Source organism: Hyperoodon ampullatus, assembly GCF_949752795.1.
Source record: "Hyperoodon ampullatus genome assembly, chromosome: 3".
In the NCBI taxonomy this organism is placed as follows: Eukaryota; Metazoa; Chordata; class Mammalia; order Artiodactyla; family Ziphiidae; genus Hyperoodon; species Hyperoodon ampullatus.
This window is the reverse complement of record NC_136916.1, coordinates 42,125,632-42,144,088: the sequence shown is the minus strand read 5'-3', so window position 1 is coordinate 42,144,088 and position 18,457 is coordinate 42,125,632. Positions and strand designations below refer to the sequence as shown.

Below are 18,457 nucleotides of genomic sequence, written 5' to 3'. Positions count from 1 at the left end.
GGAGTCCGCCTGCCGATGCAGGGGACACGGGTTCGTGCCCCGGTCTGGGAAGATCCCACATGCCGCAGGGCGGCTGGGCCCATGGGCCATGGCCACTGAGCCTGTGCATCCGGAGCCTGTGCTCCGCAACGGGGGAGGCCACAACAGTGAGAGGCCTGCGTACCGCAAAAAGAAAGCAAACAAACAAAAAAAAAACAACATTCAAATTATAGGGGTCCCAGAAAAGGAACACAAAAAGAGTCTGAGAAAATATTTGAAGAGATTATAGTTGAAAACTTCCCTAACATGGGAAAGGAAATAGTCAATCAAGTCCAAGAAGCGCAGAGAGTCCCATACAGGATAAATCCAAGAAGAAACATGTCAAGACACATATTCATCAAGCTATCAAAACTTAAATAGAAAGAAAAAATATTAAAAGCAGCAAGGGAACAGCAACAAATAACATACAAGGGGACCCCCACAAGGTTAACAGCTGATCTTTCAGCAGTAACTCTGCACGCCAGAAGGGAGTGGCAGGACATATTTAAAGTGATGAAAGGGAAAAATCTACAACCAAGATTACCCTACCCAGCAAGGATGTCATTCAGACTCAACAGAGAAATTAAAACCTTTACAGACAAGCAAAAGCTAGGAGAATTCAGCACCACCAAACCAGGTTTACAACAAATACTAAAGGAACTTCTCTAGGCAGGAAACACAAGAGAAGGAAAACACCTACAATAACAAACCCAAAACAATTAAGAAAATCATAATAGTAACATACATGTTGATAAGTACCTTAAATGTAAAAGGATTAAATGCTCCAATCCAAAGACAGACTGCTTGAATGAATACAAAAACAAGACCCATATATATGCTGCCTAGAAGAGACCCACTTCAGACCTAGGGACACATACAGACTGAAAGTGAGGGGATGGAAAAAGATATTCCATGAAAATGGAAATCAAAAGAAACCTGGAGTAGCAAGTCCCATATCAGACTAAATAGACTTTAAAATAAAGACTATTACAAGAGACAAAGGACAAAGGGATCGATCCAAGAAGAAGATATAACAATTGTAAATATTTATGCACCCAACATAGGAGCACCTCAGCACGTAAAGCAAATGCTAACAGCCATAAAAGGGAACATTGACAGTAACACAATCATAGTAGGGGACTTTAACACCCCACTTTTACCAATGGACAGATCATCCAAAATGAAAATAAATAAGAAAAAACAAGCTGTAAATGATACATTAAACACGATGGACTTAATTGATATTTATAGGACATTCCATCCAAAAACAACAGAATACACATTCTTCTCAAGTGCTCATGGAACATTCTCCAGGATAGATCATATCTTGGGTCACAAATCAAGCCATGGTAAATTTAAGAACACTGAAATCATAGCAAGTATCTTTTCCAAACCCAATGCTATAAGACTAGATATCAATTCCAGGAAAACATCTGTAAAAAATACAGACACATGGAGGCTAAACAATATGCTACTTATTAACCAAGAGATTATTGAAGAAATCAAAGGGGAAATCAAAAAATACCAAGAAACAAATGACAATGAAAACATGACAACCCAAAACTTATGGGATGCAGCAAAAGCAGTTCTAAGAGGGAAGTTTATAGCAATACAATTCTACCTCAGGAAACAAGAAACATCTGAAATAAACAATCTAACCTTACACCTAAAGCAATTAGAGAAAGAACAAAACAACCCCAAAGTTTGCAGAAGGGAAGAAATCATAAAGATCAGATCAGAAATAAATGAGAAAGAAATGAAGGAAACAACAGCAAAGTTCCATAAATCCAAAAGCTGGTAATTTGAGAATATAAACAAAATTGATAAACCATTAGCCAGGCTCATCAAGAAAAAAAGGGAGAAGACTCAAATCAACAGAATTAGAAATGAAAAAGGAGAAGTAACAACTGACACTGAAGAAATACAAAGGATCATGAGAGATTACTGCAAGCAACTATATGCCAATAAAATGGACAATCTGGAAGAAATGGACAAATTCTTAGAAAAGCACAACCTTCGGACTGAACCAGGAAGAAACAGAAAATATAAATAGATCAATCACAAGCAGTGAAATGGAAACTGGGATTTAAAATTTTCCAACAAACGAAAGAACAGGTCCAGAGGCTTCACAGGCAAATTCTATCAAACACTGAGAGAAGAGTTAACACCTATCCTTCTCAAACTCTTCCAAAATACAGCAGAGGGAGGAACACCCCGAACTCATCTACGAGGCCACCATCACCCTGACACCAAAACGGGAAAAAGATGTCACAAAAAAGAAAACTACAGGCCAATATCATTAATGAATATAGATGTAAATATCCTCAACAAAACACAAGCAGATAGAATCCAACAGCACACTGAAAGGATCATACACCATGATCAAGTGGGGTTTATCCCCAAAATGCAAGGATTCTTCAATATGCAAATCAATCAATGTGATACACCATATTAATACACTACAGGATAACAACCATGTAATCATCTCAATAGATGCAGAAAAAGCTTTTGACAAAAATCAACACCTATTTATGATAAAAACTCTCCAGAAAGTAGGCATAGAGGGAACCTACCTCAACATAATACAGGCCATATATGACAAACCCACAGCCAAAATTGTTCTCAATGGTGAAAAACTGAAACCATTTACTATAAAATCAGGAACAAGGTTGCCCATTCTCACCTCTATTATTCAACTAGTTTTGGAAGTTATAGCCACAGCAATCAGAGAAGAAAAAGAAAAAAAAGGAATCCAAATCGTGAAAGAAGTTAAATTGTCACTGTTTGCAGATGACATGGTACTATACATAGAGAATCCTAAAGATGTTACCAGAAAACTACTAGAGCTAATCAATGAATTTGGTAAAGTAGCAGGATACAAAATAAATGCACAGAAATCTCTCGAATCCCTATACACTAATGATGAAAAATCTGAAAGAGAAATTAAGGAAACACCCCCATTTACCATTGCAACAAAAAGAATAAAATACCTAGGAATAAACCTACCTAAGGAGACAAAAGACCTGTATGCAGAAAACTACAAGACACTGATGAAAGAAATTAAAGATGATACAAACAGATGGAGAGATATACCATGTTCTTGGATTGGAAGAATCAACATTGTGAAAATGACTCTACTACACAAAGCAATCTACAGATTCAATGCAATCCCTATCAAATTAGCAATGGCATTTTTCATAGAACTAGAACAAAAAAATTCACAACTTGTATGGAAACACAAAAGATTCCGAATAGCCAAAGCAATCTTGAGAAAGAAAAACGGAGCTGGTGGAATCAGGTTCCCTGACTTCAGACTATACGACAAAGCTACAGGTATCAAGACAGTATGGTACTGGCACAAAAACAGAAAGATAGATCAATGGAACAGGATAGAAATCCCAGAGATAAACCTACACACATATGGTCACCTTATCTTTGATAAAGGAGGCAAGAATATACAATGGACAAAAGACAGCCTCTTCAATAACTGGTGTTGGGAAAACGGTACAGCTACATGTAAAAGAATGAAATTAGAACACTCCCTGACACGGATACAAAAATAAAGTCAAAATGGATTAAAGACCTAAATGTAAGGCCAGACACTATCAAACTCTTAGAGGATTACATAGGTAGAACACTGTGTGACATAAATCACAGCAAGATCCTTTTTGACCCACCTCCTAGAGAAATGGAAATAAAGACAAAAATAAACAAATGGGACCTAATGAAACTTAAAAGTTTTTGCACAGCAAAGGAAACCATAAACAAGACCAAAAGACAACCTTCAGAATGGGAGATAATATTTGCAAACGAAGCAACTGACAAAGGATTAATCTCCAAAATATAGAAGCAGCTCATGCAGCTCAATATCAAAAAGCAAACAAGCCAATCCAAAAGTGGGCAGAAGACCTAAATAGACATTTCTCCAAAGAAGATATACAGATTGCCAACAAACACATGAAAGGATGCTCAACATCACTAATCATTAGAGAAATGCAAATCAAAACTACAATGAGGTATCACCTCACACCAGTCAGAATGGTCATCATCAAAAAATCTACAAACAATAAATGCTGGAGAGGGTGTGGAGAAAAGGGAACCCTCTTGCACTGTTGGTAGGAATGTAAATTGATATAGCCACTATGGAGAACAGTATGGAGGTTCCTTAAAAAACTAAAAATAGAGATACCATATGATCCAGCAATCCCACTACTGGGCATATACTCTGAAAATACCATAATTCAAAAAGAGACATGTTCCACAATGTTCATTGCAGCACTATTTACAATATCCAGGATATGGAAGCAACCTAAGTGTCCATCAACATATGAACGGATAAAGAAGATGTGGTACATATATACAATGGAATATTACTCATCCATAAAAAGAAACAAAATTGAACTATCTGTAGTGAGGTGGATGGACTGAGAGTCTGTCATACAGAGTGAAGTAAGCCAGAAAGAGAAAAACAAGTACCGTATGCTAACACATATATCTGCAATAAAACAAACAAACAAAAAAAAACACCTGGTTCTGATGAACCTAGGGGCAGGACAGGAATAAAGACACAGACGTAGAGAATGGACTTGAGGACACAGGGAGGGGGAAGGGTAAGCTGGGACGAAGTGAGAGAGTAGCACTGTCATATATACACTATGAAATGTAAAACAGACAGCTAGTGGGAAGCAGCTGCATAGCACAGGGAGAGCAGCTCGGTGCTTTATGACCACCTAGAGGGGTGGGATAGGGAGTGTGGGAGGGAGACGCAAGAGGGAGGGGATATGGGGATATATGTATACATATAGCTGATTCACTTTGTTATACAGCAGAAACTAACACAACATTGTAAAGTAATTTTACTCCAATAAAGATGTTTTAAAAAAAGAAAAAGCTGGTTGGTTACAAGCAAATCACATTTGTGCTCAGGACTCTAATATTAAATGGGCATTTGTGTGTCTGTGAGAGTGTGTCTGTGTGTGTGTGTGTGCCTGTGTGTTTTGGTTTGGTTTTACAGTTCTTGGCTAGAGCCTCCTCCACACTGTCAGCTCTTCTGATCCAAACTGTAATCCAGGTCATCAAGGGAATTCTTCAGCCAGTCCTCCAACCCTCAACTTCCTTCCTTTCCTAACCTTGACTGACCGTGAGTGTAGTATAACGGGAGTGAGCATGGTGAGAAAAGTCCCTGGATTAGAAGTTGCAAAATGTGATTCATTTTCCAGTCCTCGTTCTGTTTTAGCAGAAGTGACTGTCACTTGTAAACTGCTCTCAATTCCAACAAGTCATTTCATCTTTCTGACAATTTGCAATTTATTGTTTTCTCCCTTTGATAACAGAGCAACATGAATATTTACCCTTTTGTCATATCAAGAAGAGTTGGGTTTCTATAAAGGTAGACCAGTCCCCAACGCTTTATGGAGCTTCTGATCTCCAAGGGACAGAGTGCTTCCAAGACTCTGAGGACCCCCACCCTCACCACCAAATCTTCAAAGAAGAGGGTCTGCCGTTTACTCACGGAGCTGCTCCAGGTGGTCAGTGCTGTTAGATTTGGGCATGGCAGTGATGGTCACCAATAGACATGAATTCCCTCCTAGTGTCTGGCAGAGAACCTCCTGACGGAAGTAGACCTGCTTGCGGTTCATGCTTTTTTCCAGAACGTCAAGGTGAGTCTGGAGCAGAGATGAAACAGAAGTGCATATTAAGATTTTTGATAATAACAATAGGTGAAACCAGCAACAAAGCTTATATTCATTTAACTCCTTATAGTTTAGAAGTTTGTTTGTTTTTGCCGTACGTGGGCCTCTTATTGTTGTGGCCTCTCCCGCTGTGGAGCACAGGCTCCGGACGCGCAGGCTCAGCGGCCATGACTCACGGGCCCAGCCGCTCCGTGGCATGTGGGATCTTCTCGGACCGGGGTATGAACCTGTGTCCCCTGCATCGGCAGGCGGACTCTCAACCACTGCGCCACCAGGGAAGCCCCTAGAAGTATTTTTGTTAACCTAATCTGCCTGACCGTGGGCATTAAGTGATTTAAAAGGGTGCTCTTCCTACTCCCCAGAAGAAGTTCAGTGAGGCTGAACAGGAAGCATCATGCCTGCCTATGTCTGCACAGTAGAATATCTGTTTTCAAGTTGCACTGAAAGCAAAAGAACAGGGGCAGACAACATTCTTCCCATGACAGTTGCATGTAAAGAATGCTGTTACCATGAAGACAGAGTACACGCAGGACACTCGGGAACATGAGACAGAGCTTCAGCAGTGCAGATTACTTTAGAATCAAGCAATATAAGGAGAGCTGGGAGCATATTGAAGGAAAATAGAAAGCAATTGATCCAGGGAGAATGCTAAGCAAAGAGAACCACTAACTGGTAGCAACTGATTTTCCCTACCCTACCTTCCCATTTAAACACTCATTTAAAATGCAGAAAGATACCAAAATGGGGTAGCCACTGAAAATACGGTTCTTGGTCAACAATCTTTAAGACCTCTGAAGATACTTTCCATAACCCAAACAGTGGAATTAGTCATAAAGGTGTTAAGAGATTGCCTCCCAACCACACTGCATACCCTAACAACAGGGACTCGGTGACTTCAGTAACCAGTGAAAGGGAAGCGGTCCTTCTCTAACACAAGAACGCCAGTGCACACAATCGTCCTTCCAGCTAAAGATCAAATAGGTAGTAACATATTCAAATAGGTATTAAGAGGGCCGAGGAAAAACTGCCCACCTTGTTATTTAACAAATAACATGTCTGCTAGACAAATGAAACAAACATGACTCCTATGAAAATATTTATAAAAGATTCATAATATATTTTATGAAAAATGGAGTAATGCCTTCAAAAGGTAGAAGTGTTTACATGTGAAAAAGATGTACTACAGAGGTGCTAGGCAGAATAAATGGCTCCCCCAAAGATGTCCATGCCCTAATCTTCAGACCCTGTCAATATGTTACCTTACATGGCAAAAGGGACTTCACAGATACGTTTAAGACTGAGGTCTATCTGAGGTGGGGGGACTATCCTGCATTAACCAGTTGGCGCCAATCTAATCAAAAGTACTTAAAAGCAGAGAACATTCCCCAGCCACAAAGGACCAGAACTACATGCAAAGGACTCAGCCTGCCATGCTGGGGGGTAAAAGGGTAAAAAGTTGAGGAATGTGGTGTCCTCTAAAAGCTGGAAAAGGCAAGGAAATAGATTCTCCTCCACCATCCTCCAGAAGGAACACAGCCCCAATACCTTGATTTTTGCCCAGTGATTTTTATCCATGTTGAACTTCTCACCAAAAGAGCTGTAAGTTAATTTTTTTAATTGTTTAAGCTACCAAATTTGTGATAATTTCTTACCGCAGCAATAGAAAACCAATACACTGGGAAATAAGAGAAAGAATTTCCTAAGTTAAGTAAAAATCTTAGCATCTGGGTAGGAATAGACTAAAATCTACTTGTATGCTATTGAAATATTCGACTTACAAGGAAAACGAAAAAGTTCCAAGGAAAGAAAAGATTACCAGATGATTCTGTGGCCTCTCCTACAGCTTCAGGGATACCTGAAAATTTGACCCTGAATCATATCCTCCTTACACTGAGACCCCAAATCATCTGCCTCCACACAGCCTGTTTCCTAGATTAATATGAATTTATTATTCCCTGTCTGCATCAACATAAGTTTAATGTCCTAGGAAACTCTTGCCCAGGAAAATAGAAATTACAAATAAATCTATTTTTCATAAATTTATTATTTTTCAGGAACATCTCATCAACTCTTCAATAGAAAGTATCAATGAATTGATCCAAGACCCTCTGAACCCCTCTCCTCAAGATTCTTGCCTTACAGTGTCCACCAATCTTTAACCATTATATCATGATCTTTACCCAATGCTAATCAAGCCCCTACATTAAAATACCTGACCTTAACAAAACTTTAAAGTCTTAACAAATACTCCAGCTTTGCCCTTCCCCCTTTGAGACCCTATCAAGACTCTATCACATTCTCCCTTATCAAATAGATTAGTTTCCTATCACTTCTGTAACAAATTACCACAAATCTGGTGGATGAAGACAACACGAGTTTATCGTATTACAGTTCCAGAGGTCCGAAGTCCAAAATGGGTTTTACTGTGCAAAATTCCAAGTTCTTGGCAGGACTGTGCTCCTTCTGGAGGCTCTATAAGGTAATTCATTTTCTTGCTTTTTCCAGCTTCTGGAGGTCAGCTGCTTTCCTTATCCCATGGTGTCTGCCTCCACATTCAAAGCCAGCAATCACATCATTCCTACCCTGGCTTCCGTGGTCAAATCTCCTTCTCTGACTCTGACTCTTTTGTCTCACTCGTTCATGGCTAAGGACCCTTGTGATTACATTGGACCCAGTCTAATAGCTCAACATAATCTCCCCATCTCAAGAGGCTTAACTTAATCACATCTGCAAAGTCCTTTGTGCCACATAAAGTAACATCCTCACAGGTTCCAGGGATTAGAATATGAACATCTTGGGGTGGGCGGTGGGCACTATTCTATCTAAAACACCAAGGTACACAATACACTTAGGTCTATGTTAGAAACAGGTTGTTCTGGTGGTATTTCTTGGAGCCAGCATTTGACACAATATTAAGAAAAGGAATTAGAAGGATCATGGCTACCCCAGGTTCAAGATGAGATTCAGCAAAGGCCCATTTATCTGACCAAACCTTTGTACTTCAGTCTTCTGGTTGTTTGTCAAGTGCTAATGAATGCCACACATTGCTGTGATGCAACAGCACTGGAGATCAGGTGGTAGTCTCACACCCCTGAGGAGACAAGGAGGCTAACTAATGGTATACACACAAACACAAAGGCCCTGCTTAGAGTTTGAAAGTACAGAGGATTATAATCAAGTAAACCTATAACCAGCCAAGGTTTTGCTCATGAATTTCTGCTCATACATGCTCAGTTAGGCAAGAGCTCGGAAAACATATCATCTTATCTTTGTTGACAATAATAACTTGAAGACAAATTTCAGCTGCCCCAAATCAAACTAAAGAATGGTATCAAGGGACAGTTCAGTTAAACAAGTTTTGTCTAAATGACTATTGGAAAACACAGCTACCACATAATACAAATATAAAAAATAATTTTTGAGGGAGAAAACACATATTATCAAATGTTAATCTCATCATCTGGTTCTAAAATGAAAGTAAAAAGAAATGTGTAAGTAAGGAATAAAGTAAAACAAAATACTAACTTTTCAACTTACATGAACATAATATTATTTAATTCTTGAAAATGGAAAAGCAGAATAGCAAGATGACTAAGTGGGCAGGCTCTGGAATCAGACTGCCTGGGTTCAAAGTTTGGTTGTGGATTCTAGAAGAGTCGTGGAAACTCTGTACTTAACCTCTCTGTAACTCAGTTTTCTCATCTTTAAAATGTATATAAAATGGCATTACCTATGTTATTCAATGATTGCTATAATTTAGCAGTTTATTGTGTATGTGAAGTGCTGTCATACAGGAAACACTCAATATTAGCTGTTACTTTTGATGAGGAAATGTAGGTTCAAATTTTTTTTAAGAACTACAAGGGAAACACTAGTAGAATTATAAACACTGTAGAAAAAAAAAATCAAAGAAAATATGGTCACTCCATGTTGCATAAAAGAGAAAGAAAGAAAGAGAGAGAGAAAGGGAAGGAAGGAAAGAAAGAAGGAAAGAAGGAAGGAAGGAAAGAAGGGAGGGATGGGGGAAGGGGGAAAGAAAAAAGAAAGAAAAGCAGTGAAGCATGGAAAATAGCACAAAACCAAAATGACAGAAGTAACACCAAAAATTGTCTTGAGTATAAATAGGTTAAACAGCCTTATTAAATGACAAAAACTTTCAGATTAGTTTTTTTAAAATCCCACTGCCTATTGTATATAAAAGGAACTTTCAAAGAGAATTAAAGAAAGACCCATGATGTGTATGAAAAACACTCCTGAATTATCTTCTTGTTCTGTTTGCCTCCACTAAAATATTTTAAAAGAGAAATATTGAAACTAAATGGTTAAGCAAACATAAATTAAAGCAGGCCTGGCAAGAGTGATCTATGACAAAGTCATAGTCAAGACCAAGTGCATTAAATGGGATTTAAAAATCTTATTTTGATAAAGGGCACAATTCACAATGAACATAAAAAGCTCATAAATCTTAAGAATCAAATAACACAGAATTGAAATGTACAGCACAAAAATGGCAGAAAGGGAAATAATTGTACTAAGAGTGGGAGGCTTTAAAACAGTACCTCAGTCTTGAATAAACCAATTGCAAAAAAAATGATATAGAGTATTGGAACAATATTGTTTTTTATAGATATATGTCAAGCTGTCTTTACAGAGAGCATCCTTTATTTTTTCTCAAACATTCAGAGAACTATAACAAAAATTAATCATATGCAGGACTATAAAAAATATTCACTAAAATTTTTTGAAAAAGCAGATATTATACAAGCCACATTTTCTGACAATAATTGAATGAAATTAGACTTAAAATGGTTTTAAAAACAGGAAAAATAAAACCATTAAGGAATAGAAAAACATCCTCCTAAAAGAAGCTCATGAAAGAAATTCATATATTAAAAAGAAAATAAATATTAAATCAGTGTAATGAAAGCGCTAATAGAAGAAGTGTCCATCTGGCATCCCAGGAGAGAAGGCACAGGACAAGAATGAAAATGATCCCTTCAGAAAGTCGGCCCGTCTCAGCCACGCTGGTAAAAGGAAATTCCAGCACCCTCATAAAGAGTCAAGGTCACCCTGGATTTAAATGATACTCTGTGATCGTAAACAAATTATTTTAATCACTTTCATACATTTCTGGGTGAAAGTTGCTCCCAATATTAATTATTGAAATCTGAACTGAGTAGACTCTGCCTCACAATTACTATCAAGATTCCAGGCCCCCAAACTAGGAAATCAATACCCTTTCCTGAAGCATTTCCCAAAATGTAATCTTCAGGATGTTATTAAGTGCTGAGGTATAGAGGGGTGGAGATTCATAGCCAAGGCACCTGGAATATGGTGAATTAAAGAAAATGAAAACATTTTCATGGCTGCAGAATTGTTCAGATTCTTTAACATGCCAATACACATTTTGAACTCTTAGAAGAAAAACGAGCAAACAGTGTTTCAAGAATTTATGTGACTCTTCAACCCTCTTTCTCTAAAGATCTCAGGATCGATCGTGGAGTGTTGCAGAATACGCTTTGGGAAACACTGTCTGCTGAATTGAGGGGTTTTGCTTTGTTTTGTTTGTTTTGTTCTTGCCATCAAAGCTAGTTGTTTCACATTTTATTATGGCTACAAGATGTGGGGAAGATGGGGGAGAGATAGAGACGCTTCTCCAGAAAAGTACTGGCCATCATTCTGTGATGTCACAGAAGTTACAAACAGGCCGTAGCTCTTCTTGCCAAATCTTGAAAAAAAATAAAATCTACATTCTATAAATCAGATAAGGGGAGGAGGCTTGGAAGCAGTTTTGTCTGTAGAAGTCATCCAACACAATTAGATACAAAAGAAAAAAGTAAAAAAAAAAAAAGAAAGAAAAACCATCTTTTGCCCACGTACATTATCCTTTAAAACAAGGGTCCCCAACCCCAGGGCCATGGACCGCTACCGGTCTGTGGCCTGGTAGGAACCGGGCCACACAGCAGGAGGTGAGCGGCAGGGCGAGCCAGCGAAGCTTCATCTGTATTAAAACAGCTCCCCATCGCTTGCATTACAGCCTGAGCTCCGCCTCCTGTCAGCATTGTGGTGAGCTGTATAATTATTTCATTATATATTACAATGTAATAATAATAGAAATAAAGTGCACAATAAATGTAATGTGCTTGAATCATCCCGAAACCATTCCCACGCCCCCAGCCCATTGAAAAATTGTTTTCCACGAAACTGGTCCCTGGCGCCAAAAAGGTTGGGGACCACTGCTTTAAAACACTGTCACGTTAACGGGCAATGCTGGAGGAAGCAAAGTTTGAAACTTTTCTTCTCCTACGAGCTCTTTATTAATTTCTTATTATGACACTTTTCATGATTACTATAAATATTACAATTCAACAAATGCCTAATATCTTTTAGCTTAAGCCCATTTTACTGTAATTGCTTATGCAGCCATCTCCCTGTGCCCCTCAATGAAATCTCTGTCCCTTTGACCATTCCACCTGCCACCAAATACATAACACCTCTGTGCTTAGTGCATTATTCTAGCTCCAGCCACACAAGACAACTTCCAGAAGTAAACCAATTATAAACTTCCGTTGGTTTGCCTTTTGCGAAAATGGCTTTGTAGTGTTCTCCTGAAGATGATTTTTAGGTGAACGCCCCCATCTCAGGTCCAGCAAGGCCGTGTCTAATTGGATATTGTTGGGATCACTGATGAGAGAAGCAGGGCTTCTGAATGTGTGTGCCAACAACCAACCGTAATAACAGCCCTGCGAAGCCACAGGGGTGGGTTTCTTTATAAAAATGGGAATGAGTTCAAGGCAATTATGGAAACCCCCAGACAGGCTGTCTTAAAACAAAATCCTACCCACCCATGAAAGACATCCGGCTGATAGCTCAGCCCGCAGCCTCACGGGTGCCTCTCGGCAGGAGTCTTCTGCCCCCTCTGCTTTATCAGCTACTCCCTTAAAACTTCCATAAAAGGCTTCACTTGACCTCAGCAGGTTACCCTGCTGGTGGCTACTGATAAAGTAAGAAGCACTATACACTCAAAAATCGTTTTGTTTCTCATTGTTATCCCCTAAACTGCTACACTCCCTGTCCCCACTAATTCAGAAGAAAGCTCACCCCTAAGGAGATGGCCTATTTTATTTGCGTACTGCCTAGTTCTCCACTGTCACTTAAACACACTCATCAGAGAATCGAAGGCTTCTCATCACAAGAGAACAAATGACACCTTTAAGTTAAATAAAAAGCAAGAGAACATCCTGTAAGCAGGTTCTAATGAGCTTTCTCAAACTGCCCCAGTCTGCCAATACCATTCTCCCTAAGTTACATAGATTGACTTTGAGACTGAGAGAAGTGATTAGTCTCTAGATGTGTATTCACAGATTTGCTGATTAGTGACTTTAATACCCTTTTTCCACTAAAAATAAACCAAGTTATATTGCTGATGATTTGGAAAAGAGAGCAAAGAAAAAATAATTATAATCAACCACCCTAAGAAAACCATCAGTAGATTTTGTATTTATTTTTTGGGGTCCTTTATTGGGATTTTTTTTTTACATAATTTTAATTTTATTATGTATTGTGAATGGGTATCTTCCAATCTGTCCAACAGAGAAAATAATCACACATCATCATAAAAGAGAGAATAATAGGGACTTCGCTGGTTGTGCAGTGGTTAATAATACACCTGCCAGTGCAGGGGACATGGGTTTGATCCCTGGTCCACGAAGATCCCACATGTCGCAGAGCAACTAAGCCTGTGCACTACAACTACTGAGCCTGCTCTCTAGAGCCCGCGAGCCACAACTACTGAAGCCCGCACACCTAGAGCCCGTGCTCTGCAACAAGAGGAGCTACCGCAGTGAGAAGCCCATGCACCACAATGAAGAGTAACCCCCACTCGCCGCAACTAGAGAAAGCCCGTGTGCAGCAACAAAGACCCAATGCAGCCAAAAGAATAAATTAATTAATAAAAATAAATTAATTAAAAAAAGAATAAACATTCTAAGGGTCACCACCTAATATTGTTTACTAGTTGTAGGCACTTGGCTAACACTTGCTATGTATCAAGTCATGTAATCTTGATAACCCGTAGAATAACCACTTCAATGGTTCCAATTTTACAGATGTGAAAACTGAGGCTGAAAGAAGTTAAATAGCTTGTCCATGACTACACTGCAAGACAATACAGAGCTCAGACCCAAATCCAGGCCTGTCTGACTCCAAAACTTGTTCTTACATTGTGCTCAAAACCCTGGAATTCAGGGGTTCCTGTGGTCAGTGACTTCACCATCCATCCACACACACCTCAGCTCCTCCAGAATGGCTCTTTGTGTTCAACTCCTCAACATCAGGACCCTTTACTGGTGCCTGTCCTTTCCTTTTGCCCATACAAAGATAGGTGTCTGTCTATTGATTAAGTGACAACACTGATTTATGACTTGCTCATTGCATCTTTGATCTACCACATGTAAGTCGATATTTCCTACTGGACACATTTTAAACGTGAGCCCTTTAGAAGAGATTGTGAATATGGCATTCTAATTCTCAATTCTTTCTTTTTCTCTCCCTCTCTCCCCCTCCCCTCCCTTACTCTCCCCACAGTACACTCCATTTTATCTCTAAAGATCATGCTGGTAGCATCTACCACAGTGGGTATATGCGTCTGGTGAAAACCCTACTCTACCCTCCAAAAGCCTTAAGCTCTCCCAACACATGGATCCTACTTCTGATCACTTTTCTTATCTCTTGCCAACTCATGTAGTTATAAGTTCTCAGTGAGGTCCCATTTTCTTACTCTCTAAAATGTCCATCAGAAACTCTCTTGGGGCGCCATTTTCAACCAATACTCCTGGCTACCTAGGGGCAATCCAGAACATAATCCAAATACTTTAACAAGTATTGCTAACAACACTTTAACAATCACTGCAATTACTGATACCTTGAGATGGATGATTAAATAGAACTCCTTTTGCTTGCTTCATAATTACAATAATATTGTATTTCTTTCTTTCAGCTTTATTTTAATACTATAATTTGGACAATTATCCAACAGAGTTCCTGGCAAGCATCTGGAAGATAGCAATTTGAAAGATCCAAATACTAATTCCCTTATTACAAGAGAATAATAAAACTTTTAAGGTTGCAAGATTATATTCATGTTGAAAAACCTCCAAAATACATGTCCTCTGCTATAAAAATTTACACAATTGTGAATTCCACACAGAAATATATTTTCCACCCCTCAGCATAACCCCCAAGTAACATCCAGTTAATTCTGCCCTTGGGGTATCATTCACATTTATCACTGATCTGTTGGAAGAAAACTGTTTCTCCTTAGGACATGTCCAAAAATAAAAATGGCCACTGTGCATTACAGAATGTACTTATTTTGTTCATGATGGGAGGAAGAGTTTTTAAAGAGAAGTCACAGAGTCAATTATTGTCTTAAACCTGGAGAAGACAAAGCCCATGCATTACTGGAAATGTAAAACCTAAAATTGAGTATATACATTTTTTACTTCAAGGAACAAATCGTCTTTCTTATTCTGTTCTACTCATTTAGAAGAAATGAAAAGCTACCCTTTTCCTGTCTCTCTTTCTCATTAACTCTCCTCTTCCTAGGGGGAAGAGGTTCAGTCAGTAGGCAAAGTAACAAGCCAATAAGCATCAATGAACAAGACCTCTCTCTTCCTCTCACTGAGATCAAGTGATGGTGGGGTCTTCTTTTCTTGAATTTTTGTCCCCCCTCAATATGAAATTATCCCCAACTTGACCTCAGTGGCTCCTAAACTATTTGTTGATTGTAAACTTTAGACCTTGTGCTTTAGTCTGACAAGAGTACTGAGTGGTCCCAAAGACAAAAGCTATGACATACAGTAGTTACAGCAATGGCAGCCCACTTTTATAGGTGCATATAATCATCAGGTTGTGTGACTATATAACCTCGAATGGTTGAGTTCAAGTCATCAACCCAAGATTTTTGTCTATAACTCTGGGTGCTATGGATGTGGTTCAGGTGAGAAGAGTGTTGTTCCCCAAACATGATCCCATTTTTATTCCAAGATGCTTTGATGGGTCCTTGCTAAGTGCCTACAAGCTGATTCAAAGTCTGAAATTCAAAGTAAGAAGCCAGATGCAGTCAAGGCCGGCTGAAGGAGTTTCAGACTTTCTATTCAGACAGGAATAGATGTCAAAGGCCAGTACTCTGTTCCCTGCTTGGCCACTAGCTAAATGTGAGATTTCTAGGCTTCAGTTTTTCCATCTATAAATGATAAAGGTGAATTAGACAATTCCCCAAGCCCCTTTGTATTCTAAACTTTTATACTAATTGCCACCGAGACTCTCCAGGAGGTCAAAGATATTCTAACAAGGGTAAAGAATAGTGTCTTGGAACCATGGATCATTCCCCCGGACGGAAAAGGCAAACACGCATTCAAAAAGGAATCCTCTTCCCCAATAGACTTTTCATGTGCAGGGTTTCACAGGCGAGACAGTAAGAACAGCTGTTGAAGGGGATCATGAATCTTGCCTGTTGTAAGTCCCTAAAGGCACTGAGCATGTTTTAAAACAAACATGCCTTGTTACAGCAAAGGTTGTGATGCACATTTCTTGGATTAAGTTCTTGAGATCTCTAAGTGCAGTACGCAAATAATACTAGTTGTATATCTTTTGCAGTCTGGGAAATAGTAAAAAAAAAAAGAATAAAATAAAAAGAATCTCTCTTTAGACAAACCAACCTATGGAGAGAAGGGCAGATATCCTTTTATGAAGCAGTTAGCCAAGTGGTTTAAGGTACGCCTTCTCAATGCAGAAAAAATTGTATTTATATTTGAACATTCCTTCTGAGGGGAAAGATGTTCTTGGTTATCGTCTTTTCCAACTCCTATCACAGACTTGCAATGAAAATGCTCATCCTTCAGGCTAAGTGATATATCTGTTTGCTTATACACATATTATTATAAATATGCTAATAACATTTTGCATTAATGCAGAGAGTAAAAGTATTTTATAAGAGATACTTTAGCTCATTAATCCTCAGGATATTCATGAAATAGCTAGGGGAAAAGGGATGGTTTGCCAACTTTCTCAAATGACAGGAAACTGCATGGTTTAAGCAGTTTGCTCAGGTTGGTCAAATGAGCCCTGTGCAGGGTCTGATAGGACATCGGAATGCTGACTTTGAGTTTGGACAGGTTGACACTACCCTCCTCTCATAAAAAGATTGTGACCCTCATTTGCAGTGATTCAATACTTTATTGTTCCACCCTTCTTGTCTGCCCTGGATCCTGCTAACAGCCTCCAGCCCGTGGCCGTGGGAACCACTGGAAATGGGGAAGCAGCTGTCAGGTGAACTCAGGGAGTTTTTCCAAGCTTCACCTCCTCAGCCTCTGCTTCACTCCTCTCAATGTGTCTATGTCCTTTAAATCTGCATCTCAGCTGACCTGCATGGTTTTACCCCATTTCAACGGAATGATCTCATTCCAATCTCATTTATCCTTGCTTAATTTGAGGGCTTTTTAAAGATAGAGCCCCTAAGAAATGTCCCCCTGCCCTCCACCTCCCACACTCAACCTACAGATGAAGAGCACTATATGCCACTGGGGCCTCCAGAACGTCACTGGTCATGACCTCAGCCTCGAACTCTGTCCAAGGAAGGAAAAGGGACAAATAGAAAGCCACCAAGTTAGTGACAACAAACACTGGATCCCTTGGAAGGCTGAAGTCCCCACCAGGATGACAGGGTCTCCTGAATCTTTCCAGGAAAACCTCCAAGAGCCCCTTCAGTTGGGCCTCCATAAGGCTGTAGAGAGGAAGTTACCATGAGGGTGGTGCAGGTGAAGGGATAGTGGTAGGCCAGGTAGCAGACATCCTCGGCATGCGGGAAGGTGACGGCAAAGGTGAGGGTGTAATAGCACTTCCCAGACTCTGCCCCTGTGATGGCTGTGCTCTGGCGAAAATGATTTCTACAAGAGAAAGGAGAAGAGACGAGAATGAGGGAAAGGTGGGGAAAACAGTCATTTAGGGTTCGAGATGCCATAAACCTTTGGTGTTATATACTAGCAAAACGTCCTTCACTTGAAACACCTGGTGAGCAAAATTTAGAAAACGGAGAAATAGAGAAGTGAGCTTACTGTCAGGTCATGAGCCCAAATCACCAACATCTAGGCTAATCCATCTGTCTCCTAATTGTGGCATCTATGCCATAGGCCTTTCCTTGCTGTGTCTGAAAATGAAGGCTATAGAGTCACTGAACTAGAAAACAGAGGAAAATGTGAATAATTCTGTTCTTCCTGGGATTTTATGAGAGACATATATTTTATTACCCAAATCTGGGTGCCTCAACCCCTGCCTCTCTCCAGATAACACAGAGTCCAGCTCCTCCTTTCCTTTCTGCCTGCCAGACGGTTTCTTAGCAATCACTACCCTATACAGAGTTCCAACTCAACACAATGTATGTCATCTTGTTATCACTGTAACAACCCATTGTGTGGATGAAAGAACAAAAGCTTAGAAAAATCCATTTGTCAAAGGTCAAAAGGCTAATAAGTGGCCAATACAGGACTCAAACCCAGATCTGCCTGCAAGGCCTTTGTTCTTTCCACTACACAAGACTTTCTTCCCAAAGGAATACATTTGTCACCCCAAATGTCGTTCAGCTTCTTACAGCCTGACAATCCACATTTTCCTTTGTCAAAGATGAAGCACCAATGTTGATACTTCAGAGAACAGTATCAAAGTAATTTGCACCCAGAAGTACATTC

At 39.5% G+C, this 18,457-nt stretch overlaps 1 protein-coding gene across 1 annotated transcript in view; it reads right to left on the bottom strand.

The window, feature by feature from the left end:
• Window positions 1-5,522: 5,522 nt before the first annotated feature.
• LOC307049501 (cytosolic carboxypeptidase 4-like) overlaps window positions 5,523-18,457 on the bottom strand; it is a gene marked incomplete at both ends in the record, with an annotated part of 92,970 nt that continues 80,035 nt past the window's right edge. The window contains 2 exons of the mRNA XM_079699072.1: window positions 5,523-5,684; window positions 17,515-17,659. Of these exons, the coding sequence (XP_079555198.1) occupies window positions 5,523-5,684; window positions 17,515-17,659 (307 nt within the window). The remainder of the gene's footprint in view (window positions 5,685-17,514; window positions 17,660-18,457) is intronic.